Source organism: Python bivittatus, unplaced genomic scaffold (assembly GCF_059951505.1).
Source record: "Python bivittatus isolate LINGU-HERP-01145 unplaced genomic scaffold, Pbiv_v1 ctg000080_np1212, whole genome shotgun sequence".
Taxonomy (NCBI): domain Eukaryota; kingdom Metazoa; phylum Chordata; class Lepidosauria; order Squamata; family Pythonidae; genus Python; species Python bivittatus.
The window spans coordinates 9,242,387-9,269,506 of NW_028277035.1; the positions used below are offsets into that span (position 1 = coordinate 9,242,387).

Consider the following 27,120-nt stretch of genomic DNA (forward strand, 5'->3'; position numbering starts at 1 on the left):
CACTCCACAGGCTCTGAGATGGGCAGCATAGATCTTCCAATGCCAAAAATACCTCCCAGTGTAGTAAGGTTAGAACATTATAAATGGAGGAAATGTGTTATATTTCGTAGCACAAGGAATCAAATGTCCTTCTCTTTGAAAAATTCTTTGAGGGGCTTATTCGTGACAGAAAAATTTGACCACCAGTGAGTTCTGTAATCACAACAGTGATATCTTGGAATGCATGATATATCTGTATAATATTCATGTAACTGGGTTGTTGATTAATTACATTTTGCAGACAGAACCTCCTTGTCTGAATTTATCTGCCATCAGGCAGAAACCTTTTGCACATGAGATTTTATCAGTAGTGGACAAGAAAGGAACAAGACCCCTTTGAGGGATCCAGTAAACATGAAACAATATTTTCTGAGGAATGAATTCCATTCTGAAATCCTAAGAAGTATATTTTATGTTTTGTACATCTGGATCTATTGATTCTAAAATTGCAGCTACTTCAGAGGCTGCTAGAGCTAGAATCTGAGTTAAATTAATGCATGTTTTAGTTGTATATATTGCCAAGGAAATATTAATGTTAAGTCATATATAACACACAGGCTGTCAATCTTTAAAACAACCATTAGATATCAACAGATTTCAACATGACCTGATTCTGTATTTAACCCAAGCATGCCAGGAAAAGATCTTCCTTGTCATTTTCACATTTAGGTTATTTCACAACATTAGTTTCTCCTCATACTTCTAACTGAAACCTTGCATGAAGTTGAAATCTCCACTACAAATTATATAGTGAGAGTTTGCAGAATATAGTTTAGAGAAATATTTCAGAAGTATTCGTAATTGGGCCATAAATTGTCACCAGAGCAGAGGTAAGAGTAGCCATCTTTAGCATCAAACTTAAGTTAAAATAAAGTGTCCTTCACAATCATTGTATTTGTATCCCACATCACTGTTAAGATTGCCTTTAAATGAAATAGCTCTCCCACATGCTTTATTTGAGTATCTATTAATATAGGTTTGGCCAGTCCAGTTCCTAGGCCCCAAAAAGAGCTGTATGTTGGTTACAACATGGGCAAACAAGGCTGGGTTGGGCTGGGGTTGGCTGCGCTGGAGGGAGGGGAGGGGAAGAAGGAAGGTAGGAAGGTAGGAAGGTAGGAAGGTAGGAAGGAAGGAAGGAAGGAAGGAAGGAAGGAAGGAAGGAAGGAAGGAAGGAAGGAAGGAAGGAAGGAAGGAAGGAAGGAAGGAAGACAGCAAGACAGCAAGACAGCAAGACAGCAAGACAGCAAGACAGCAAGACAAAGCTGTCACCCATCAGGACCTAGGCTTCTTTCCTTCCCTTAATTACTGAACACAAGTGTGCACTGAACGTTTAACAGCTCTTATAAGGGGGTATTGATTCTTATTTGTGAAGTCCACATACAAAGACATTACATCCGTGTCTTTACTGTCCCCAACCAGATGGAAGGTGAACTTCTGGAGCAGAGTGCTGAAGAACAGGAAGAGCTCCATCCGAGCCAGGGCCTCCCCTGGACAGGCCCGTTTCCCTGCAATAGCAAAGAAGAAAACAAAGCTTATTTAGGAAGCACACTTGCTGGAATTGTGACTGATAAAAGAATAGCATGGAATAAGTAAGTATGTTACTTTATCCAATGTCTTTCAGAGGACTCTACCTGCTGAGAATGGCATGAAAGCATCTCTTTTCCTGAACTGGCCCTTTTCATCCAAGAAATTATCTGGGTTGAACTTCTCTGGAGTCTCCCAATAGAGAGGATCAAAATGTACAGAGCTGAGGATTGGTGCAACAGCCACGTACTAGAGGGAGAGGAAGAAACAGATTGCATTAGTTGATACTACTTCATGCAGAAAGAAAGAGCCTCCAGTTCTCACTTGCCTCAAATAAAATAGCTCAGTGGGAAGAACTCTGCAAACACTCTGTGGGTATGGAGGGAAGGGAGAGATATTTGGTTTAATACTTATTTATTTAATAAGTAGTGCCTTGGATATGAAGGATCTCTGGATACATAACAGTCATCTTTTTTTCTCTGCCCCAGAATATCTTGACTTGAATAGTTATATCACCACACCTTGGGAATGTTGTAGCCGTGGAATTTTGTGTCACAAGTTGTTGCCCGAGGAAAGGTCTCAAGGCTCCCTTTCTGATACCGTTGAACCTCATGGACAACAGCATTTGTGAAAGGCATCTTCAACCGGTCTTCCATGCTTGGAGTGCGATGTTCACCCACCACCTCATCGATCTCCTGTTGCACCTTAGCTGTGAGAAAAAGTATTGAGAAGATATTGACAGCCTTTTTCTTTCCCATGCTGAACACCAGCAGTCAGCTACCACTTGGACAGAAAAATGTTTTTCAAATCACATACAGGGAATACATTTCTAGACAGGACAATGGTTCCTCCTTCTCCTCCAACTCCTCCTCCTCCTCCAACTCCTCCTCTGAAGTCATTTCCCAGTGGAGACCATTTCAGTTTTGCTAATCCAAGAAGATGTGATTCATCTTGTTTATCTCTGTCTTTGTCCCTTACTGGATATGCCGAGAGTCAGCAAACATCAAGCATTTCCATATGGGCTTTCTGAAGAATACAGTCTCCACCCAAAAATGCAGTGAATAGTAGTCAGGAGAAAAACTACTGCACTTAAATTAATTTCATAAACTGCTATTAAACATACACATTAATTAATATTTTATGGCAGCAGAAAAGAAAGCACCCATTCCCCCAAAAACCTCAAGGTCCATTTCCAAAGAACTAGTGCTTCAAGCTACAACTTTCAATCAATTCTGGGAAGTTTCATAGATTAAGATTAATTATATTCTGTAACAACCTTTATTAATTTTTCTTCAGTGTTATAATTACTCATTCTTGTGTATAACCATTTTGCCATTGCCTAAGCAGTGTAGTTCAAAACATCAAGGATGATAGCTTGAGTTAATTAAGTCAAATTAAGCATCTTAATTTGTTTTCTTTCTTTTTTGTAGGATTAATAGTAGAAGCCGTAAGAGCCCTGATGCCTTTCTCTTTTTGTGGGAATTTCTGTACCTTGAATGTGTGGCAATTTAGCCATCACTAGGAGGCTGTAGAGCAAGGAGTGGCTTGTGCTTATTGTCCCAGCAATAAAGAGTCCAAACACAGTAATCACAAGCCCTTCAGAAGTGTAGATAACCTCAGATGAGTTCTGCTCCTAAAAGGAAACAGAGGTGGAAAAAGAAGAATAAAAATTGTACTCGGAATTGAGATAAAGCAGTTCATGAATTTCTTCACACTGTCTCCTTCAATTAAACAAAACTTAATTCAACCTTTAACCTGCCTTTAGAATAGATAGAAAAGCTCTTCAATTTTAAGGTATTTCTGGGATCAGCAATTGATGCAAGGGAAGAAACAGCTTGCCTCCCTGGTCTACCCATCAAATGTTTACCACAAGTAATGGCCAAATTAAAGAACAGATACTCTGATTTTGACTAAGGTTGTTACTTAGAGCTGGGCTAAAGCAATTCCTAAGGTGTCTGCTTGGAAGACAGAATTAAATCTGACCATAGAAGTTTGGATGTTACATCTGAGGGACTAATCCTAATAGAAATTGCTTCTACAAGATGATCCCAGGAAACTGTGCTTAATTATCTTTATATCACCTATTGGGAGTATAGAAGACCTCTAACAAAATACCCTGTGAAAAGTTAAATTAGCACGGAAAGCAAATTTCTATGCATACTCTATTTTTTTCAGAAGGAGAATTCTGTCTTAGAAAATAGCAGCCTTCATTTCTAATGCTTGGCCTCATTTAGAGAATAGTATAGATACCTTTAGCAACAATTGAGCCTGGAATAGGAATACATGCCAACAAATGGCCATGAAGGGGTTGTCCCAGAGTAAAGAAAGAAGGTGGAGAATAAATAGCTTCATTTTCATTCCTATGAGATGAACTAGGTTCATCTTAGATGCATATTGGAGAATACTCATGATACTTAGACAATTATGCAGGAATGCTATATAGCCTACCTTCTCCAATCTCATAAGGAAGCAATCAATATAGTCACGGGGGTTCTGAGGATCCAACGTCTTCCTGTGGAACTCCACCTTCTCACGGATATAATCACAGACTTTTTCAGCATCAGCAAAACTCTTTTTGTGTTGCCCAGGAAAGTAATCCATTATTTTTGGAACAGTATTGTACACCTGTCACAGAGTTCATGTTAAACACAATACCTTTTCAGACCATTATGGTGGAGGCTTAATGCCCCAAATATTCAGAGAATAGCTTTTACTGTATTACTTATTCTCAAGCCTCAAATAGGCACCAAGGCCAAGAAGGCAAGAACTACATGGGCTTCTGCAAGCTATCTTGAATTCCAGTCTCAAATAAATACAGCATCTTGGAAACTATAATAGGAATTTATATTTATAGTAAGTTAGCCTCTTTGCACAGCTTTTCCCCAGTACAGTCTTCACTTTGGCTGAGTTGCATTTAGGAGATAATCTGTCAAGTGACTCGCCCACTGCTTTCCCAGCCCCCCCACATCTCTCACATTAATGGATAATCATGTAAATGCTCTTAGTCCTCAAAATGGGGAAGATGGACTCTGGCTGTGAGCATAAAGACAGGGGACCTGTTTCAAAAAGCAATGATAAGGAGAGATGCACATGTCCACAATTGGACATGATAATTAGTACTACTAATATTATTTATAGCTCTATGTGTAGCATTGCAGGGTTTTTTTAAAGATACATAATATGATACTATAGCTTTTTAGATCGATTGGAATATTGATTTTGTTGTCATGTGCTTGAAGCCCTACCGAAACAACAAGAAAGTGTATATGGGCACCAATGTTAACTTTTCAGTCAAGGGCTGAAAGATAACAGTGAAACATTAACATTAAGAAGCATTAGCCCCCTCCAGTGAAATGCAATGTTTGGACCTCCCTGGCAAGTTGAGAAGTGAATGAGTACAAGAAACAAGCAGGTCAGGGGCCAAAGGAGTTATTGCTCTGATGACCAGAGAAGGGAATGGTCCTTGTAAGCCCAGCCAGGAGAGGTGAACTGGGAATCGGTTGGTGTTTGGATGACTCCGTCTCACTGGATGTCCAGATTTGGCTTCTCCTGCTTAGTAGCTCATCACAAATATGTTCACATTTCTCACTTGTACATTCACTCACACACACAGACCCACTAGTAAAAGTGGGGTTTCATGACAGGAGAAGAAACAGAGAATACTAACATACCAGTCCTACGAAACTATTAAAGAATCTTGCTTGAGACTCCATAATCTGCTGGTTCTCTATGAAGATTTGATCTTCGTAATCAAATCGATTGCCAAAGACGACTGCACATATCACATTGGAAACAGCACTGGTAAGCCTTCTTCTTGGGTCAAAAGCCTGCCCTGCAAGAATGGCCACAGAAAGGTATGAGTGGGATGAGAGAATGCAGATCTTTCCTTCCACAAATCTCACCACAAAATTGGAACAAAAAACATTTCAGGTCAAACAGGTTTGAATGAATATTATTTCCCTCTGTCCTAAGAACTGAATATGAACACTATTTAAAAATCCTATAACCTCTTAATCAAGATCCAAAGTGGTGTTTCCACATTCCACTCTGGAATCCATTAAATCAATTATTGGTAATTTTTGATAATAATATTAACTAAGCAGCAGAGCCTATGTGTAATTCAATGAAAACACAGACTATGTTACCACTAGAGCTTCTTCAGTCTCATTGCTGTCTTCCTCTGTCAAGAATTGTTTCCTCCCTGCTGGGGGCGCCTTCCTCTGCCTCTTTCTGCTCATGGCTGGTTTTTCCACTTTCTCCCTACCCTGTTTCAACTCTTTGAAAGCTCTGCTTCCCGTTTTAACTGAGCTCTCCTCTCTCTCTCTTCCCCTCTTTCCTCCTAATCTCTTTTCCCCCTCTCTCTTTGTTTCCTCTTTTTCTCTATCTCTTTTTTTAAATAACCCCACTTTCTTTTCTTTCCATTTCTTTTCCCTTCTCATTCCAGAGATTTCTCCATTCAAGATGATATTCAAAGGTGCCAACACTCTCTAAATGAAGACTCTTTATGGCCGTTTAATTCAGATCCACAGTTCCTTTCAGATCTCCACCCTTTGTGCAAACCACCTATTGTTATCTGCTTCATGCCTATAAGAGCAAGTTGTTATCCATGTTTCCCTTACTGACCTTAGATTACCTGTCTCATTCATCCATAAGGTGCTTTGCTAGCTGCTAAATTTGCCTGAAGTGTGATTTAGCATTAAGTTCAAATGATGTTATTAAAAAGCTTTCTGCTTCTCTTTCCAGTTTGAACTGAGCACTCTGTTCCCTCCTTCTAATTTCTCCCACAAACCTAGCTAAACATAACCATAAGGGAAAAAAACAGGCTTAGCCTGTTTTTTATGCAAATACTACATTAAATACATAGCTTCCTAGCACCCATTGTATGTTCTCTTGGTTACTGCACCCGCACTAAGATTTCACTACTTCTGTGCAAACTTGTAATTTTATGAAGCCAACAGATGACACTGGATAGAAAAGAGGAATAAGCAGCTTGAAAACTGTTGTATTTCCTGTTTGTATTTTTGCTTTTCTCCTGAGCACCACTGTGCAAAAAGAATGAGGGGACACTCACTTGTCAGTGCCTATCATCCCTTTACTGTATTTTGTGCACTGAAGTGCAGAAGGATTTACAAAAACCCTTTTCAGCTTCCTTTTTTTAAAGATAATACTGTTCCTGAAATTATTCTACTGTAGGAGAAGAGCTTTCAGTTTCTTTAGAGGACCTTTTGTGGTAGCCATTTCCTCCGCTAGACAAAGGGCTTCCTCCTGCACCCTCTCAGACATCCTTTTCTTCCCCATCCCAAAATCTCGCAAGGTGGACAGTGTGAACCGTCGCAGCTCTCTCCATTGGTTGTCATAACTGGTGGCACCATCTGAAAAGAGATCACGAGGTCAGTCAGTTCTCAGCCTTTGTGGAGGAGCATGTTTACATATCAATGATGGTTTCAGGCACTTTCCCCCTTCAGATCTTTGCCTCATTCATAGCTGAAACAGGGCAGTGCATTGCAATAAATTGTGCATCACAATATTTTCCCTCCCCACTTTTAAGACATCGACAGAATTCTGTACTGAGATGCAATTTTCAGTAAGCAGAAGAAGCAGAAGGAAATTGGAGTTGCTTCAGTTCTGGTGATTTTGTGCAGAAGAGCTTTCACTTGATTACTTGATTATGTGTCGCTGTTAACTCTTAGCAACCACATAGATTTTCTCCATGATGATCTGTCCCTAACCTAGTCCTTCAAGACCGCCAATGGTACACTCATCACCATTGTAACTGAGTCCATCCACCTTGTGGATAGCCATCCTCTTCTTCATCTCTCTTCCACCTTTCCCACCATTACAGCCTTCTCTAGAGAGCTGGGCCTTTGCACAATCTGTCTGAAGTATGGAAATTTGAGATTGGTCATTTGTACTTCGAGTGATAACTTTGGGCTGATTTGTTCAATGATCCATTTGTTTGTTTTCTTGGCTGTCCACAATATTCTCAGCAATCTTCTCCAACATCAAAGTTCAAATCCATCAATATTCTTTCTATTCTACTTTTCAAAGTCCAAATTTCTTTTGAAGGTACACAAAATGAATTTTTGACATTAGTCCAGATGACATCAGCCAAAAGTGTCTTCTTCTGAAAAGCTTTTCTGTGTGTCTTCCTAAAGGACCAGTTTAGAGATGAGATTTTTTTCCCCCTGCACATAAGGAACCACCTGAGCAGACTTCAGAAGTGACCAGTGGAAGGGAAATAGTGAAACAATGTTTTCCTCCCTCTCCAAGAACCATGACCAATTCAACATCTTTACAAAACCTCATTTTAAGTGAAACTTTCACAACTATCAAAAATATTAATGGCATTTAGATAATCTGAAATAAATTATAGAAACAAACAATAACAAATAAGGAAAAGAAAATCAACCTTTATTTTGGAACAACCGCCTATTCACGGGCGTTTCAGTTCGCCCACCAAACTCTTCCGCATGATCTAGCAAAGCATCTTTTACCACTTCATATCCACAAAGTGCAACCATTGGTTTTGATCCGATCCAGACAGTAAATATAGGTCCATACTTCGCAGTAAGCTGAAGGTGGAATTAGATGAAAACCGAGTTAATTAGGTGATAAAGTTTCTTTGGTGAAATTATTCTAAAGCATCCTTGAAATACTTCTTAAATTTGTCACAGAGAGACCTTCAGCATGTTCAAGCAAAGCTTCAATAACTCTTAATATCAACAGAGTACATCAGTATGATTAGGTTCCAGTACATTGTATGTATTTCCAGCTGGTGATATATGGACAACAGTATGTTGGCTTTCCTGGTCATCTGTGGATTAGAGAACCTAGTTTGCAGAGAGTAGCATGAGCTGCTCAGTGTAAAACTGAGCTTTGGTTGCACTTGTGACATACTAGCCAAAAAGGATCAGAACTGACCAGTGTTGTTTTCACCATTAACAAGAAATGTTATTTGTTGCAAAGGTAAAACTAAGCCTGATAATCTAAACTACTCCTTCTTTAGCTTACTAGAAAAAATATGTAAAATCCACAATTAACCAACATTATGATGGGAAGTGGAGGTCAATATTTATGGGACCAACTAAAAACCACCATATGGTAGATTTGACAAGGAACTTAAGAAAAATCTTACTTTAGTGAATAGTGATAATGGAAAAAGAAAAAAAATATTATTAATAATTTTCTGAAAAAATTCACTTCAAGGAAAAAACATATTCTGTTAAGTGGCATGAACGGAGAGGTGTGAATGAGATAATGAAAATGTTAACTCTTTAATATGCTTCTGCTTAGAAAAAGACCTGTCTCTTTCAAAGACGTGGCATAAGCCTAAATCTATTCATATGTACACATGGGAAAGGAATGAAAATCAATCTAAAGCAAAATTATTCTGAATATCCATGATGTAAGATTGAGAGAATCTGTGAAAGACCCAAAGCTGATGGGAGGTTCGAAATGTAGGTCAAGTGTTTATTTGGGAGTGTCAAGGATGGGCCTTCGGAAAATGGGCACAGAGGAAAAGGAAAGAAGTGAAAAAACTGAGAGTGAAAGTAAAACCACTGCAGGAAGAAAAATGCATGTCTCTTATAAAAAATATAGATCAATTTCCCAACAGAATGAATGGAAAGTGGACATAAGGGAAGAAGATGTAGGAGTGCTTCAAACAATCTGAAAGGAATTATGCTACAGAGTGCCACTGAAGTCTGTGGAATTATATTCATGAGCAGTATGATAACAAAGAAGAGCCTACAGGTGAAAAAAATTGTGCATACAAGAGAATAACTGTTCCATTGGAAGGAAGGAAATGGGGGCAAATTGCCCACCATTGCTGAAGATAAACCATCTTTGGCAGAGCTACAATACATGGGCTTCAAACTGGATAACCACTATAGTGCAGCAAAGAGTTTGTGTTGCTCTATGTCTTTCTTGGCATCTAGTGAACATCTGGATTTTTGCAGCCCAGATGAAGTAGTCCTTGTCTTTGGTTTAGTAGGACAGAAGCTGTGTCTGCATTTCAACAATCTGGAATCCTACGGGGTGGCTAGAGGAAGAGGAGGTTTCAGTGAATTTGATGCTAATACAAATGATACAAATTTGAGATCCCAGAGATTTATTTTTCTAAACCTTTTCTTGTTACTACTTATTTTTAATTAACTCTGTAACCTCTATTGTGTGTTTATCAGACCCTTTAAACTACAATTCCTGTTGAAGATACACATGAACACACAATAAAATTAGATGCTTATACAATAAATCAAACTACTAAAATTTGGGGAAGATATAGATATTTTTGGAAATAATCACCTTCCAAAACAGTGAAGAAGTACAATAGTCAGCTAATCTTACCTTTTTATATGAGGTGTCCACAGGTAGTACATCTCGCTGCAAGAGGTTCCCCAGAAAAGGCCATGGAGTAGGTCCTGGGGGCAGCTGCCCTTTTTTCTTGTAGATCTGGAAGGATGAGAAAAGGGTGAAAAATATACAGAGAAGCAGCAGACCTCCTGCCCATGTCAGCTCCATCCTTCTCTGAGTTCTTTTCCTCTTCAAAAATCCAAGAAATTGTTTAAATGAGATAAGATTGAAAGGAGGAGGCCCACTGGAGCCCAAACCAAAGCTAAGTTCCAGATTTCCTCTAACCTTTCATGCACCTCCTTGGTTTTTTGTTTTGTTTTAAATCCAAAGCATTCTTTCACCTCTACCAGTAGAGGATAATAATTAACATCTGTGCTTTCTGACTGTGAGCACAAATAAGTTACTGTTTCTGTACTTTTGGGGGAAAAAATATGGAGTGCATATAGGTTGGGTTCAGAAAATGGACATTTGCCTTTTACGTAACTATTCAAGGTGAGGACTCTTTCAGAAGAAAATTGGTGGCCCCCAACAGCATAGGAAATTTTCTGGAAGACTGAACAAAAAAATTGCAAAAATGCATGATTCTGGCTGTGTCTTTTAGGATTTAAAGTTCATTCAAAAGTCATTTTAAATCTCATTATTGGGAAGGAAATGATTAATTTCACAATGAATGAAATGGGAAATTCAAACATCTCTGGCATAAATGTCCAAAAAGGATTTACATGTATGGGGTGATGAGACTCACTTGTGGATTCCAAGGAGTCTGTGGCCCACACAGCCCCCTTCGCAAGGCAGACCAGGTCTTGCAGCTTGAAAGGTAAAGATTTTTAATATCATCTATTTTTTTTTCCTTATTTGTTGTTGTTGTTGTTCAGTCATTAAGTCGTGTCCAACTCTTTGTGACCCCATGAAACATATTTAAGTGTATCTTAAATTTTTAATTTTTTTCAAACTGGGGTTAAATCCTTTAAATAACAGTTCATTTTAAACACTCCCTCTTCTTTGCTGACTGTAGGGCAGGATGTGAAGGAGCAATTAATTGACCTTCACTGATTGAACCCTGTGAGACATTTTCTTTCACCAGCTTGTTACACCCCTGAATTCAGTACTATGACTATGACTGAGTACCATGTGCTTTCAACCATGACTTCCAGGAGGATTACACAGACTACTTCTGGAATCTCATCCAGAACTATTGGAATCCCGTCTGGACTGCTGTATACTGGGCTCTCCTTGAAGAACATATGGACACTGCAGCTGGTCTCAAATGCAGCGGCATGAGTAATTATGGATGAACCTTCCTGTGACATCTCTACTTTGCAAACTCTACTGTTCACCAGTGGGTTTCCAGAGGCAATTCAAATTGCTAGTTATCATCCCAAAGGTCTCAGCACTACCTTCTTCTAATAGTTTCTGCGTGTCCTCTAAGATCAGTTTAAGAAGCAGATACTCCAGGATCCATTGACTAAAGAGGGCCATCTTCTGAGAACCTGGAGGCATGCTTTCTCTGGAATACCGTTCCCTCTGAAGTTCCTTTGGCCACAACTTCTTGTCCTTTAGGAAAAATTGAAAACCTGTCTTTTTCGAACAGACCAGAGGCTGGGGTGATTTGTGATCCCACCTGGTTGATGATTTGTGATGACCCACCTGGAAATTTGCTTGTATATTACCTTAATGTGTTATTATTCCCATTTTTGGTGTTGCATATGTATGTTTTTAACTCTGTATGTTGCTTCAGTCTTTCTGATTTGGTGGCCTTATTATTATTAATTCCATAAGAACACATACTGGACTTGGAAGACAATATTTACTGTTTTTTTCTTGGTCAAGGTATATGAGCTATTATTTTGATGCTTTTTGGGAAAAAATATAATATATATCTTTTCATTCAAATTGGGAATATTTGTCTGTTATGCAGCTATTTAAATTGGTGGCCACCCAGTTCAGTACCATGAGCACGAATGAATATCCAATGAAACAGATTCTCTATAGATACCACTTCTGTAACAACACATATTGGACCTGAAGGATAATGTTTATTATTTCCTTCTTGGTCATGTAATGACTGGGCAGGGATAGGAAGAAACAACTGATGTGTTGCAATTTGATCTTCATTGATTCTCTCTATATGAACAAACCACCTCAGTGCTCTTCATACCAATCACTCCTTCATTTTTCTCTTCCTCCACATTCATTCAGTCCACATACATTTGTGACCCTCCATGTTCTAGCACCATAAATGAAAACCACATATGAGTCAATCTTCCAGTTTCCAGGTTATATGATCAAAGAAAGGTGATTGGAATGGATGCCCCTTAACCACTTGTTGAGGTGTCCAACTTATAGGAAGTAGATTTTTTTTCTTAAAAGCAATTTTAAAAAAAGCTACCAATTTGTTAGAAATGGACATTCATATGCATCATCCCAAATATAATGTAAATAGTTAACAGTTTCAATGGAGTAAAATTACCAGGAAGTCCCTGAGATAAATTAAACTCAATTTTCAGTTCGCCAAATGTTTTAAAAATTGCTTCAGTGGACTTTAGGTATTTAAAGTGACACCAGAAATAAGTTTCTACTGTGCCGAAAGAGGAGATAATTTACCAACTAGTGTCACTATGGTTTTTCTATAATAGTGACTTCTTCATAAAAGAGTATATAGCATTTAATCTTATAATCCTGTATTTTTGAGTTTAGAAGCCTGAAAATGCAAAGAGATAGTTTTGTCTTTCCCAGTGGGGAGGCCTGCTTTTATCCTTTATAGCTCTTCTTTTTTCCCGTTCATACTCAGCAGTCCATGGTCATATCGGAACTTCACATATAAGCTGCTCCTGTTATGCCAGCTTTAGTCTAAGCCATGCCAAGGACAACCTATTCCAGACCAAGGGCAGATCCATGCTTTCTGCTTGCCACCTCACCACTATGGCTACCCATGGCTTTGTGAGCATAGGGCCAAACGTTGTCCTCTACTCACTCCCAAGCCTTGCGAATGTCCATGTTTTCCAGTTTTAATCAAAATGGCTGTTGTCCGGTCGTAGCCATCTTAAGCCCTCCAAGCAGATGGACTGCAGTGCTTCCTTCTGCTCTAGTGAGAGCTCCAGCTCCAGTTGGTTACACAGCCTGGCACATACACACCTACCCCTTTATCTGTCTCCTTACTGTTAAGTAATAATGTCCCATGCCAAAGTAACACGAGCAAAGGTTTCTCCCTGATGTGACAGAGCAGAAAGGGGAACCAAAGTGAGACATAATGAACTATGTTTCACTGACATTAGTGGAGTCATGAGCAAATAGGGTAGTTGAAGCAGCAGGAGTTCCCTTGAAATGTTTACTTTATTTTGTCCTTGATTGGAGGCTGATATCAAACAGTGTTTGTGAGGTACCTCCTGCCCCACCAGATAATGGAAAGGCATACTTTTTCAACTGATTTATATCCAGTTCCAGCCATTGAAAGGCTAACTGAGTGGAATTTGGAAACCGCCTCATGGTCCGTTAGCTTTTCGTGTTTGCAGAACAGCAAACCCCAACATGAACAGAGGCCATTTTACTTTGAAACAGTCTCTCTTCTGCCTCAGTAATTTTGATGTTTGCCTAACAAGTTGTGTGTTCCTGGCTCTATCATTGATTAAGCTATCTCTCTATTTCATGCCTGCTTTTGTCCAACCAATCCAAATACTCCAATTCTCCATAGTGTTACTATCCTTTGCACGTTCCATTATGAGGAAGAATTGGCCTCCTTTTACAAGCCAGAGATGATCCATCTACCTGTTTTATGGAGAATTTGCTCTCATGGATGTTCTGAGTCTGCCAGGAATTGAACTCAGTAGATCAGTAAAAGTATTCTGTCCTTAGGAAGAGGCCAAATTCACTTGTATCATCTCAGATATTCACGTTTACTGTTTGGATGTGCCCAGTCTTTACTGATGGCCAGAAAGACTTGTGCACGTGTAATAACTGACTTGGCCACAGTAGCACATTCCTTGATTTCTTTCATCAGGAGAACTACAGCACATTTAATAGCGCTTGGAAGCTTCAGGCGGTCCAAAATACTGGAAGAACACTCTGAGAGGTCTCACACTGCCCTATTACTACCAAATTTGCTGGTGTTTACTTCCTACTGAAATTTGGTAGCAGAGAAACTCAGCAGATAATTTGCTGCTCACTGCCACAAGAAACTCTAAATCAATGAGCTAAAGCTCTCTTCATTAATTACTCTCATTCGTTGCACTGTTACCGGAATGTTTCCTGACAGAACAAGGTAGAAATCACGATAGAGAGAGTCTGCCTGCATTTCTCCCATCTCCACCTGTGGAGGGTTGTGTCAGGGATCAGCATAGACACTGTGTTGTGATGCTCAATGAGCGTTGCAAAATAACTAGTCCACAGTCTGTTTGTAGAAAACGGTACACAGACTGTTACTGTACAATCTATACAGAACTTATAATACACCAACCTGCCAACCACAACTCCAACTACCAGCCACAATGCCAACCACCAGCAACACCATAACCCATGGTGCACCTTACTATGTACTGTGATTTGTGTTGTGTCATGTAGCCACACCCTTCAGGTCTGAGCTCTGAGCAAGTTGAGTTGATTGCATACACGGCTTAGCTGTGCTCTGTCATTGCCATATTTACACTCATAAATTTCTATTGCAGGCTAACACCCTGACAGGTTGTGCCATTTTTTTCTATTTGGGTCACTTTCTCTGAGCAATATGGTGTGATGCTTCTGGATTGCAGTTTGCAATTCTGCTTTCCCTCCTTGATTCTTATTATGTTCCTTTAATCAATATCTTCTTACATTTTGGGGTGGAGATTTGACCACCAGTTTTCAAGATTCCCCCCAGTCGCCTCTTTTTCCACTGCCTGGATGTAGGGGTCCACGGTTTCAAAGTCCAGGTCAGATTTTGCACATTTTACAACCAGAAAGGTTTTAGAAATCCTCCAGTCCAGGTTTTGCAAGCAGTAGCTTTGTGATAGATAAAAAGGCACAGCAGAGGACTAGTTACAGCTGCAGGAGCAGCCACGACAACAGAAACCATGTTTCTTTGGTTCACTGTCAGTCTTTCGTTCCGACTTACATCTGCAGTGCTCACACTAGTCATTTGACTTAGCTAGAGAAAAGCCAGATACTTTGTCTTACATCTTTTATTATTCACTAAAGATTCTATCCTGCAGTGTACAAAAACTGTGTACAAAATGTGTGTATGAATGTGAATTGCTAACAAAATTGATATACAGTAAAATGCATATTCATACAGGAAAAACATAACAACGGATGCATATTTTCATGAAACATTTAAAAATAGGATGGAACAAACTGAAGGTCAGAAAAAGGAGAAATTGAGAATAACCAATATTGGCTGATTTATTTACAGCTAAATAGGCCCTATTTGGCAGGAGATCACATTCCTATGATTAATGCATATTGGAGAAAGTGCTACTCCATTCAATGAATGGACAAGAAACAAGTCATTGTGACATTATATAAGAGTTTTTACTGCATTGTCCATTTACTGTGTGAAACGGAACAAATGCCTGGAAATTTGAAACAATGGTTCATAACCTCCTCTAGCTTCTCTCACACACATTTGACCACTCATATCTCAGAGTCTTCCCCATCTGAAGCTGAAAGCAGCTGAGTGACAAAAGAAAGAAATCTCAGGTGGAAGAATTTCACATGGTTTACACTGACATTCCTTGTGCTCCTGATTGATCACAAGCTTACTTTCAATGTCTAATGGCTTGTATTGGGGGATATTGATATTTAGGTCTGTAGTCCTCATACAAAGACATTACATCTATCTCTTTGCTGGTATCCCCAACCAGCTGGAAGGTGAATGTCTGGAGCAGAGTGGAAAGAAACAGGGAGAGCTCTGCCCGAGCTAGGGCTTCCCCTGGGCAAGCCCGTTTCCCTAGAAGAGAGAAAGAAGACAGAGTTGACCCATCGCTGGAAACCTCTATAACCCAAGAGAGCACAATGAACTTGCATTCTGCGGTTGGAGCCTATTGAAACAAACAGAGTCAGCATGAAGAAGACACAGATGGCAAAGAGGCTTCAGTTCTCAAGGGAATTCTTCAGCAGGGACAATCCCTTTCCCCACATCCGAGCACTTCCCTTCTTTTATTGAACCCCTTTTGGGGAGTGTGGCTGCAAAGATCGGAACAACAGCTCCTTCCCAAGTTGGACTGGCTAATTCCCTGGACAAGATAGAGCCAAAGAATCAGAAGAGAAGTTCTTCCTAACTGGCACGTCTCTCTGCTGCTTGCCTTCTGAGGGAACTTCTGTTGGCCTCTTGATCCACTATTGTCTGCCCTTGATTCAGCTTGGGCAACCGCACAGCCAGGACCTAGGCCACTCTTACCAAACAGAGCATAGGAAAGGAACATTGGGACCAATCCACTCCCCTAGTGGAAAGCCAATTTTGGCTTCTCTCCTTCTGAACTGTCCCTTTTCATCCAAGAAATGGTTTGGGTTAAACTGCTCTGGAGTCTCCCAATACAGAGGATCCAAATGTGAGGATATAAGCAGGGCACAGATAGCAGTTCCCTTCCGAGCACAAAGACAGATTGCATTACTTGTTGCTACTTCACCATCCAGATCCAGAAAACAGGCTTCTGTGAGGAAGGCAGGCCGTTGTAATAGGAGTTGCCTTAAAGAGTGGAAAAGAGATACAGCCTACCTGGGGAATGTTGTGCTCCTTAATTTTTGTACAATGAGTTGTTGTACGTGGAAAGTTCTCGGGGCTCAGTTTCTCATACCGTAGAATCTCATGGATTCCTGCATAGGTAAAGGGCATCCTCACCCAATCTTGCATTTCAGGAGCCTGTTTAGTACTTTTCCTGTAAAAATAAAAAATAAATGAAAATATGCGCTCCCAGAATTCTGACGCTCATTCTTCTCTGCAGGTTACTCATATTCTCAATTTACACACCTGTAAGTACCTTTGTGCAATTGTTGATGCAGCCCATAGGTGCTCCATCATATATGCAGTTCTCCAGGACATTTCTGTCCCTTAAATGTCTGGCAACTTAGCCATCACAAGAAGGCTATCAAACAAACCTTGGTTTGTAGTTCCTGATCCAACAAGAAAGAGTCCACGCACAGTCATGACAAGTTCTCCAATGGTGTAGATATCATCAGGATAATGTTTTTCCTGTATTTAAAGAAAACAAAAAGGGAGAGGGGAAAATACTCCTTAAGGAAGGAAAAATCAAGCCTCCTTAATTTGTTCCTAATAATATTCCAGTTGCTTTTTTACTGAAACTGATATGTTGTTTGACTTCACAAATAAGGGCTCATATCCTGTTATCTGCAGATAAACTCTAGACATCATCAGGGTCTCCCAGATGCCAATTTCCATACCATCTCCCCTTCCCCGGCCCTTGACTGATATGAAATCCACACGGACATATTTTTGAGAGGGGCAGACGTCTTCGTTTCCCACCCAGATCTTCATAATTCTAACCAGGTCTGCCCTCTTATCTACTATAAAATTGTGAGTGAGGTTCAATTTATTACAATATTTGTCCAAATAAACCCAAATAAGGATGTCTTCTGTAAATTGCTGGGTGGAAAGCATTATACCTATCATTTATAGTCACCTATAGAACTGCATGAAAAATCTATGTATGGAATAATAATGTATCTCCAAGAGTAATAAGAGGTGGAGAGCTTTTTATTTTTTATTTTATTTATTTTTTGGCTACAGTCTGAAATACCCCTAGCATTTAGGATGTTGTACAAGGAAGATTTAGGCTGTCCTACCTTCTCTCACTTGATGAGAAGCAGTCCAGAAAGTCACAGGGGTCCTGAGGATCCAGTGTCTGCTGATGGGACTTCACCATCTTCTTGATGAAAGGGCATAATTTTTCTGATTCAGCAAAAGCTGTTTTATGTGGTCCTGGGAGGTATTCTATTATATCTGGAAGGGAGTTGTATACCTAAAGCAGAAGTAGAATAAATGGCCTTAGATATTGAAGGCTAACTTCTTCTTTTCTTTTTTTTAATTCCCCAAGATGGCTACAGGAACCAATCTTTTGTACAATATTGTGACATAGCATACACAAATGAAAATGGCACAGCTTACAATGAGATGCTGCCTTCACAATTTTGACTAAAGGTTTAGATCTTGTGTAGAGCTCTAGCTCTGGCTGACAGCTACCAACAACAAGAGCTGGAAAGTTTCTCTATCTGGTCATTCTTTGCTAAGAGACTATGAATGTATATATTTATTTCAAATCTCATTTGAAATTAAGATGGAGTAGAACTCAGAAACAAGGGTTAAAATAAGGCAGGCCTTTAGCAGAAAATGTAGTTGGGGAGCTGATGTGCAGATCACTGAACACAGTGTATGGGTATCACTAAACAATGTGCTGAGCTACTATGAATGCCACAAAAAAGAAAATGTTGGACCTCATTATTCTTAAGTAGTAAGTCTAGAGAAACAAAGAAAAGGAAAGATGTATTCAAGACCATGTTGTCCTTTCTACGTTAAGAAAATTGGGCTGAATTTCCACACAAAGAAACACAATTTTCACTACCTGTTGTACCCCGTAAAAGTAATAGACCAAGATTCTAAGAATGCAATTAGATATGAATGCTTGTACAAAATTCATAACTTAACCACAGGTCAACTGGGATTCCAATTTGGTCCCTTGGAGTTGGCAAAAAAATTCTGTTCAGTTGCCACCCAGACTGCCTTGCCTTCCCCTTGCCTATCTTTATTTCCTTAATCCCCAAATCTTTTGCTCCTGGTTTGTTTTTATAGTTGTCTTCTCAGAATGGGCCCCAACCTACCACCTTTTCAAGGTAAATGAAATAAGGAACAGCTCATATGGAAGAAACACTATCTGCTAAATTGAAAATTATATTCCTGTTGTGGGAATCATTACTCTGCAAACTTGTGGATTGGACAGGACACAGCCATGCAGAACTGAGGTTGAGCATCATTGTTCCCAATTGTTTGTGGCATCTTTTATGATGTTCTGTGTCATCATCTGTATTGATGAGTAGTAACAGAAAAAGGCCTCTTGAATGCCTGCATTGTCCATTGAAGTCTTCCCATCGTGTTGTATTTTAGAAATTAATATTTTCTGTCTTTGTTTACACAATTTGTAAACTAGCCATCTACCTGGTTTATTTGCAAATTCAAAATATTTCTGTTTCGTGAATTTCAATTGAGTTTCTAATTCCTGAATCATTAACATTGACATTGTTTTTGTAGAAATTTAATTTGTGTATTCAAAGTCTCATCCAATGGATTATTTCTCATCTCAATCTCTTTATTTTTAATTTCATCTAAAATCAATTGCATCTTCTCTTGTTTTTTCCTCTTCAACTGGACGTTATATTGAATGAAATAACCTCTCATCTAAGCCTTACTAGCATCCCAAACAGTCTTTGTATTAGTGCCTTTGTTCATATTCAGTTGAAAAAACTCTCATCTTTTTTTTACAAATATCAACTATTTCATTTCTCCGTAAAATTGTCTCATTTAATCTCCATCGAACTGTACTCTTTTTCCCTTTAATAGTCAACTTAACAGGGTTATGATCTGAAAAGGTCTCAGGTAATATTTCAACTTTAATAACACCCATCATCAGAGTTTTAACAATCAAAAACATATCTATTTGAGACAAGGATTTAAGTCTGTCAGAAAAATATGTGTATTCTTTAGAATTTCCATTTAAAAGTCTCCAAATATCTTGTAAATCCAACATGTCTTTCAAATCAAAGAATGTTAGGGGTAGTTTTCGTTGTTTAAGTCTCAGCCCCTTTGGGGACTGTGTCTTCCATTGGAGAAATCACCCCATTCCAATCACCCATAAGGCACCAATTCTCATATTGTAAGTCCATCAGTTTGTCCATTAAGTTTTTATAGAATATCCCTTTATCAACATTTGGGGCATACAGTCCAACAACTAGTGTTTTAACCCCTCGTATACTAACTTCAACTGCCACATATCTTCCTCCGTCATCAGTCAAGATCAGTTGTGGATTCAATTTTGATTGTATATTCAAAACAACTCCTTTAGTCTTTTTTGGTCCAGCCAATATGAATTCTTCTCCAATTTTTTTCTGAATCAAGTTCTTAATGTCTTTTTTACAAATATGAGTCTCTTGCAAACAGATTATATCAAAGTTCAGTTTCTTTAAAAAGTGAAAAATTTTCTTTCTTTTTTGAGGAGCATTTGCTCCATTTATATTCCAGGTTAAATATTTGTAATCCATAAGTATATTTGTATTAAAGTCTTTTATAACAAGCTTTGTTAAAGAAAGCTTTTTTAACAAGCTTTGTTAAATCTGCACTGGTTTCAATACCTTTTGTAGTCTTTTCTTTTTCTTTTTCTTTTTCTTTTTCTTTTTCTTTTTCTTCTAATTCTTTATTGGTATCACGAAAGTCTGCCTTATATTTTTCCAAAAAGGCTTCTGCCTTTAAAGTAGAATTTATTCTAAGTCTTTGCTCTTTATACATAAAAGATACTCCTTCTAGTCTCTCCCCCCTGAAAGAAATATCGTGTTGCTTTAATTTATCTGTGAAGAAGGAGTAATCCTTTCTTTTTCTCAAAATTCTTAAAGGTATTTCTTTTAAAACAATCACCTTTTTGCCTGCAATACTCAGTCCATCATTATAGTGTTTTTTCAAGATTTGTTCTCTTGTAACCTTCTGTACAAAATGAATCAATATGTCTCTTGGGACCTTTTTTTCTCTAGCAAAACATAAATTGACTCTAAAAACTTTGTCTATTTCAGAATCTAGATCTTGTTCCTCCATCACCAAAAATTGTGCTAATGCAGTAATGATGAATTTTCTTACATCTTCCCCAGGGATTTTCCATTACTGACCTCAACCTCAATATAAATTCTTTCTCCCTCATTTCTGCTAATGCAATAGCATCCAAATTTCGATCAATATCTTTAATGGCTGCTTCTAACTTAATTTCTAACAACTGTATCTGTCCTTGAGTATACTTTAGGTCAATTGACAAATTATCAATCACATCCTTCACTTTCTGGACCTCATTTCTAAATTCTTGAGTCAATTCCTTCTTTAAGTTATCTATTTTTTCATTCATTTTTATGTCTCTTTGGTCCATCTGGTGGCTTAATGCAGCAATTACATCTAATACTTTTTTCATGTCTGCACCCCCCTCAACAGGCTCTATAGAAGTTCTCGTTGATTCTCTTTTCTTTTCCTTATCCTTCTTCCCTCTTGAAGCCATTGTAGACAGTGTGAAATTCAATATCTTCAAAGAACAACAATTATAATCCAATAGCAACAGCTTTCTTCCAAGTTCTCTAACAACACAGTAGTTATTACTCCAGCTATGGAAAGCTGTCTCTTATTGTTCCCAGATATAGATAATAAAATATATAAACAACTCTCAATTCTCAAGCTTTTAAGTTCAACATGAAGGAAAAAAAAAAAAGGAAAACTCAGCTATAGAAATCCAACAGCAGATTTGTAATCCAATATAAATTTATAAGCAAGGAGAAGCAAAAGGAAAAAAAAAGAAAAATTTATAATCCCATAAAAAAGGCAAACCATTAACAGTTTGTAGAATCCTCTATTTAAATTCCATTTAAAAATTCCATATCATAGCAAGGTCCATTTGTCAATTTCCACCCATTACATTCCATGACAGAGAATAAAAAAGTAACTCACCAGCATCTGAAAGTGTTGTCCAGAGATAGATTTTAGATATTAATAAAGCAAAAAATAATTTAAAAAAGTAATCCAAAGAGGAGGAGAGAAGAAAAAAAAAATCCCCCCTTCCTCTTCTAAAGTGATCTAAGACGCCGGGCTGCAGCGCTAATGTCTCTCATTCATGAGGCCCTCTGCATTTGTAAAGCACAATGTTTCCCAGCCACCTTGGCTATTCTACTCGCCAGCTTTCCCATGGTGGAAACCAGGAAAGGTAGGAATACAGTGGTACCTTGGGTTACGAATTTAATCCGTTCCGTGACTCTGGTCACAACCCGAATTGGTCGCAACCCGAAACAAATTATTCTTGCCAAGCCTGCTCTGCATTTTCTTTGCAGCCATGCTGACAAGCACACCAAAAACCTTCCAAAACGCCACAAAACACACCACAAGCCTCACCGAAGGTCTCCTTGCTACCGCGATCTCGCCCACAGGAAGCCACGACCACATGGCAGCAGGAAAAATGGCCACAGATCCAGTTCGTAACCCAAGGCGGAGTTCGCAAACCGAGGTAAATTTTTGCGGCCAGAGCTGATCATAACCCAAAAAGTTCGTTAACAGAGGCGTTCGTAACCCGAGGTACCACTGTAGTAGCGCTCCGCGACCCTTATGGGTGATGTTCCGAATTCCCCCTATCCAGGGGAGTATTTCAGTGGTTTTCTCTCCTCTAGACCCACTGCAGATCAAATGCAGCTCAGGCAGTCCCCGGAGCTCCGAGAAACGCGTCAGCATGCTGCCTTGTCCGGGTGGAATAATTGTTAATGGAGACTTTACTAAATCATGTGAAATTCAAAAAGGTACGAGACAAGGATGCCCCTTGTCTCCATTATTATTTATATTGGTTTTAGAAGTATTCCTTAGAGATATTAGACAAGCTGACAATATTTTGGGTATAAGAGTTAAAAAAGAAGAATATAAGTTAAGAGCTTTTGCTGACGACCTAGTCATTACCTTAGAAAACCCATTGGATGGGATTGAACCGCTAATGCAAAAATTGAGAAACTTTGGGTCGCTAGCAGGGTTCAAAGTAAACATACAAAAAACAACAGTTTTAACTAATATGGATTTTTACCAACAAAAGAAATTGAATGAATTAACTGGATTTACAATAGAGAAAAAAATAAAATACCTGGGAGTATATTTGACATCAAAGAATGCTGGTTTATTTCAGAATAATTATGTTCCACTTTGGACAGATATTAAAAAAGACTTAGATCGATGGGAAAAGTTACAATTGTCGTTACTAGGAAGAATATCGGTGATTAAAATGAATTTTAATATGCCACGAATTTTATATCTTTTCCAGACAATTCCAATATTGACTTCAGAAGTACCTTTTAAACAATGGCAACATCTCTAAGTTTATATGGCAAGGGAAAAAATCAAGAATAAAATATAAAGTTTTACAAGACATGAAAGAAAGAGGTGGTTTGGGTCTTCCCGATTTGAAATTGTACTGTGTAGCTTGCTGTTTAGTATGGCTTAAAGAATGGATCACTTTGAGAAATGAAAAATTATTAAACTTGGAAAGCCACAATTTGAGATTTGGATGGCATGGATATTTGTGGTATGATAAAGTTAAAGTTAATGTGGACTTTAAAAATCACTATATTAGAAGATCTCTATTAAAAGTTTGGAATAAATGTAGACCACTTTTATGCCCTAAGATGCCGATGTGGACCTCTACACAAGAAGCTTTCTATAGAACTGAAATAAGAGATAAAGATAAATGGATGAGATACCAAGACTTATTAGAAAAAGAACAAGGAGAATATAAAATTAAATCAAAAGAACAATTGGTTTTAGAAGGATATACCTTTCAATGGCTTTCCTATATGCAATATAAAGAAAAATTTTAAATTGATAAAAAAGAATTTGGATTTGAACAGAATAAATCGGAATTTGAAATCCAATTATGTGAAACAGATGAACATTTAATAGCAAAAATGTACAAATTATTGTTGAGAGAAGAAATGGTGAAGAACAAGTTAAAGAATGCATGGTTAAATGGGCAAAAAATATTGGTCATAATATACATATGCAGCAGTGGGAAAATATGTAGTCTAAAGGATTAAAATTTATGTTATACCTTGAAAGAAAATTTCTATAAAATGATATATCGATGGTATATGATACCTCAAAGACTATCAAAGATGTATGGGACAATTTCCAATGTTTGCTGGAAATGTAACCAACAAGAGGGGTCGTTTTACCATATGTGGTAGACATGTAAAATTGCAAAGAAATTTTGGATTCAAATACAAATGTTGATGCAGAGCATACTACAAATACAGATTCCATTTAAACTGGAATTATTCCTGTTGGGGATAATGGACATTCAAATAGGAAAACATCTTATTAGAATTACTCAATACATGATTACCGCAGCAAGACTTCTTTATGCACAATTTTGGAAAACCCAGACACTACCAACGATACAAGAATGGCTGCTAAAACTGATGGATATGGCAGAAAATGATAAATTGACTTGCTTATTAAAAGAAAACTCAAACAACTACTGCCTTAAAGAATGGAAACCGTTGATGGACTATTTGCAAAATGCAGGTGGGGTGAAGTTTACATGGGGATTTGAAGATTAGATTATAAATGTAATGGGATATATTTAGACAAAGAATTATTCCTATTTAATGTATTAAAAACTAGCACTTATCATAGCCTTATTATTTCTAAGACCAGAGATAGATTGGAAGTTATCTATTTTTCATATCTTTTCTTCTTTTACTTTACCTCACTTTTTCTTTTCCTTTTCTTTATATTTTGTATTTCAAATTTTCCTTTTCATTTCTAACATTTAAATATATATCTTTAAAACATCAATAAAATATTATAAAAAAAAAAAAAGAAATTGGCGGTACTCGACTTTTCATCTCTCCCCCCAAAAGACGTGCAGACTCCCATGATGATGTGAAGCCCACCTATGGGGAGGAAAAAGTGGAGGCAGAAGGCCACTGAAAGCAGCATCATTTCATTTGGACACAAGCACTGTCCCATTTGTATGTAAGTTGTGAAGTTGCCTGCATGCACGCAAGGGGAAGAGCTTGTGACATAATGGGGCAACAGGCCTTGACTGATATCCATTAACCCACCTATTGTGGGTAGGCTTAGCATGTGGATGAATCAAAGCATCTTTGCTGAGTTTTATGGATGCTATCAGTGTAATGATTGTATCAAAGATCACTGGGGGGGGGGGGGACTTTACTTAAAACACTAATCTTTCAGCTGCAAACTGATATCTGATAGTTGTCCCATGCCAGAAAAAATAGAAGGAAATAGAATTTCTCAGCTCTATGGTGCAACACTGTTCCCCTGTCTCTTCATGCTGCATCCCTTGGGAAGGACAAATTGAATCGCTTTCCGTATAAGAGTCCATCCCAACTCTGACAACAGTCTCAGCAGCCACTTTTCTTTTGGCTTTCTCTGGAATAAGCTGGACCAAAGAGGACCTCATCTGGTAGCTATTTCCTCTGCCAAGCAGAGAGCTTCCTCCTGCACCGTCTCAGACAGGGCTGTCTTTCCCATCCCGAAGTTCCTCAGGGTAGAAAGGGTGAACCGGCGCAGCTCCCTCCATTTGGCCTCATTCTTGCTAAGAATTTCTGAAAAGAACGAGGTGAACCAAGGAGAGATGGGGCCAAATCGCATGTTCAGAAAACAAACTTAAATGGAGAGGCAGATTGACACCCAGCACCATACGACAACTCTTCCTTCTGCAAAGAAGTGTCATCGTGCAAGGTAAAGATTTATTCTTCACTGGATAGGAAGGCTCTACCCACTTCAGAAATGATTCAGAGGAAGTGCTCTATTCATTCAATAATTCACTGTTTTTTTCTGGCTTCCATGAGAGCCTGGAAACAACTGCTCCTGCTGTTGCTGCTCCTGCTTTAAGGCATCCATTCATTCATGGGAACTGGGCTGTTAAAGCAGCAGCCCCTTTTGCAGACTTACCTGAAGCCCTTTTCCCAAATCATGTTTGAAGAAGGCACACCCTGTCTAGACCTGTTCAAAGAAAGGCTGGGCAGCTCTGTTGGTGATTGAATTTGGACTCCAGCGCAAGCAGGATGTTGGACCCCATGGCTTAAGTTGATCCTTCCAACCACATTATTCTATGAAGGAAAGGAGGAAAGGTCACATCCGTGTTCTGCAAGAGTTTGCCTTGCTGCTGGGAGAGAAGTGCTGATTTTCCCATGCAGTCTAGACAAAGAAATGCAACCTTGAAGAAGTACACATGAAATCATCTTCTTCCTTGTTCCCTGCTTCTACTCCACATTGTTGGCAGCTGCTGGGTTAGAAGGTCAAAATATCTGGTGAAGGAATCCAGGCAGTTCTTTCAGTAATTCCATGACGTGGAAGAAGAGAGAAAAGTTTTAACAGGTTTTTTTCCCTTAATATTGCCACCAAAGCAAATAAGAAAATAGGAATTACACTCAGCCTGGCAATTATTATAGTGGCGATATTATCCTGTATATCTCTTTGACAATAACCTTTTCGTAGGGAAATCAGTATTCTCAATTGATTGTGTTTTCCCTCCATCCCCCCTCTTTTTTTCTGAAGAGAGATTCTGTTAGAGATTATCTCTTTGCATATGAGTCTTCATATGCTGTTCCTGGGTTGTTTCTTATCTGGTCTCAGAACTTTCTCTATCATCTATCTAGAGATTATCTCTTTGCATCTGTGAGCCTATCTGGACCTCTAAGGCAAATGGTCAAGATAGAAGAAGGAAAGAGTCTTCATATGCTGTTCCTGGGTTGTTTCTTATCTGGTCTCAGAACTTTCTCTATCATCTATCTATCATCTATCTATCATCATCTATCTATGTTCTATCATTTTATTCAGCTTCCCTCTCTTCAAGATGTAACATAGGTAGAACTGAGGGTTTTCTGTCCTCGCGTATTTCTTAATAAATGGTCAACCAACTACAAATGTCATTTATATAAATATAATTAACGTGAAGTCCAGTGATTGTCCTGATGACTTCATGGACATGTGCTTATGGCTGTCTTTGCAAACATACAAAACAATTTTTATTCTGGAATATTTTTTAAATATTCCCATCTATTCTCCATTCCTAGCATCCCTGGACGTCTCCCATCCAAGTAACAATCAGACCCAACTATGCTTAACTTCAAGCCCAGACAAGGTCAGCCGGCTGTTGCCACTTGCTGCTTATTTGTGCTGTTATGGAAAGCACGGGCTGAATTCCCTTGGGACCTTGGCTGCACTTTTCTCTTCTAGGGGTGTTTTTTTTTTTTTTTAATCATCTCTCTGAAAGTTCGGTTTGCATCCAAAGAGATGGCGTCAATGGGAGCTTCTTTTGGAGTTCTCATAGTAGCTTTTGCGGGGATCGTGGAAAGGAAAGGAAAAGATGGAGGCTTCTTCTCCATCCCCCCAGTTCCAAGGTTCTTGATTGTGTCCCATGGTTCATGCAAGATACATCACATCTAGAAGTGAAAACATCGGCAAAGCAAATGAGGGAA

General features: G+C 38.6%; 2 protein-coding genes across 3 annotated transcripts; both read right to left on the reverse strand.

Moving 5' to 3' along the window:
- Window positions 1–969: 969 nt before the first annotated feature.
- On the reverse strand, window positions 970–10,292 carry LOC103047973 (cytochrome P450 2C14-like). Of its 2 annotated transcripts, XM_088133480.1 has the most exons (10): window positions 10,201–10,292; window positions 9,910–10,014; window positions 7,973–8,135; window positions 6,786–6,935; window positions 5,235–5,395; window positions 4,012–4,188; window positions 3,055–3,196; window positions 2,085–2,272; window positions 1,671–1,812; window positions 970–1,544 (listed from the first exon to the last, which is right to left on the reverse strand). In XM_088133480.1, the coding sequence occupies exons 3-10, from the start codon at window positions 8,082–8,084 to the stop codon at window positions 1,342–1,344; spliced, it is 1,275 nt and encodes a 424-aa protein (XP_087989606.1). In that variant the 5' UTR covers window positions 8,085–8,135; window positions 9,910–10,014; window positions 10,201–10,292; the 3' UTR covers window positions 970–1,341. The 2 variants fall into 2 exon arrangements, with proteins under 2 accessions (XP_087989606.1, XP_087989605.1); XM_088133479.1 differs by lacking the exon at window positions 10,201–10,292 and having other exon boundaries at window positions 9,910–10,194.
- Window positions 10,293–15,650: 5,358 nt separating this feature from the next.
- Window positions 15,651–17,768, reverse strand: LOC112542937 (cytochrome P450 2C23-like). Its single transcript, XM_088133737.1, has 4 exons — window positions 17,689–17,768; window positions 16,604–16,763; window positions 16,317–16,470; window positions 15,651–15,835 (listed from the first exon to the last, which is right to left on the reverse strand). The coding sequence occupies exons 1-4, from the start codon at window positions 17,766–17,768 to the stop codon at window positions 15,651–15,653; spliced, it is 579 nt and encodes a 192-aa protein (XP_087989863.1).
- Between the last annotated feature and the right edge of the window lie 9,352 nt (window positions 17,769–27,120).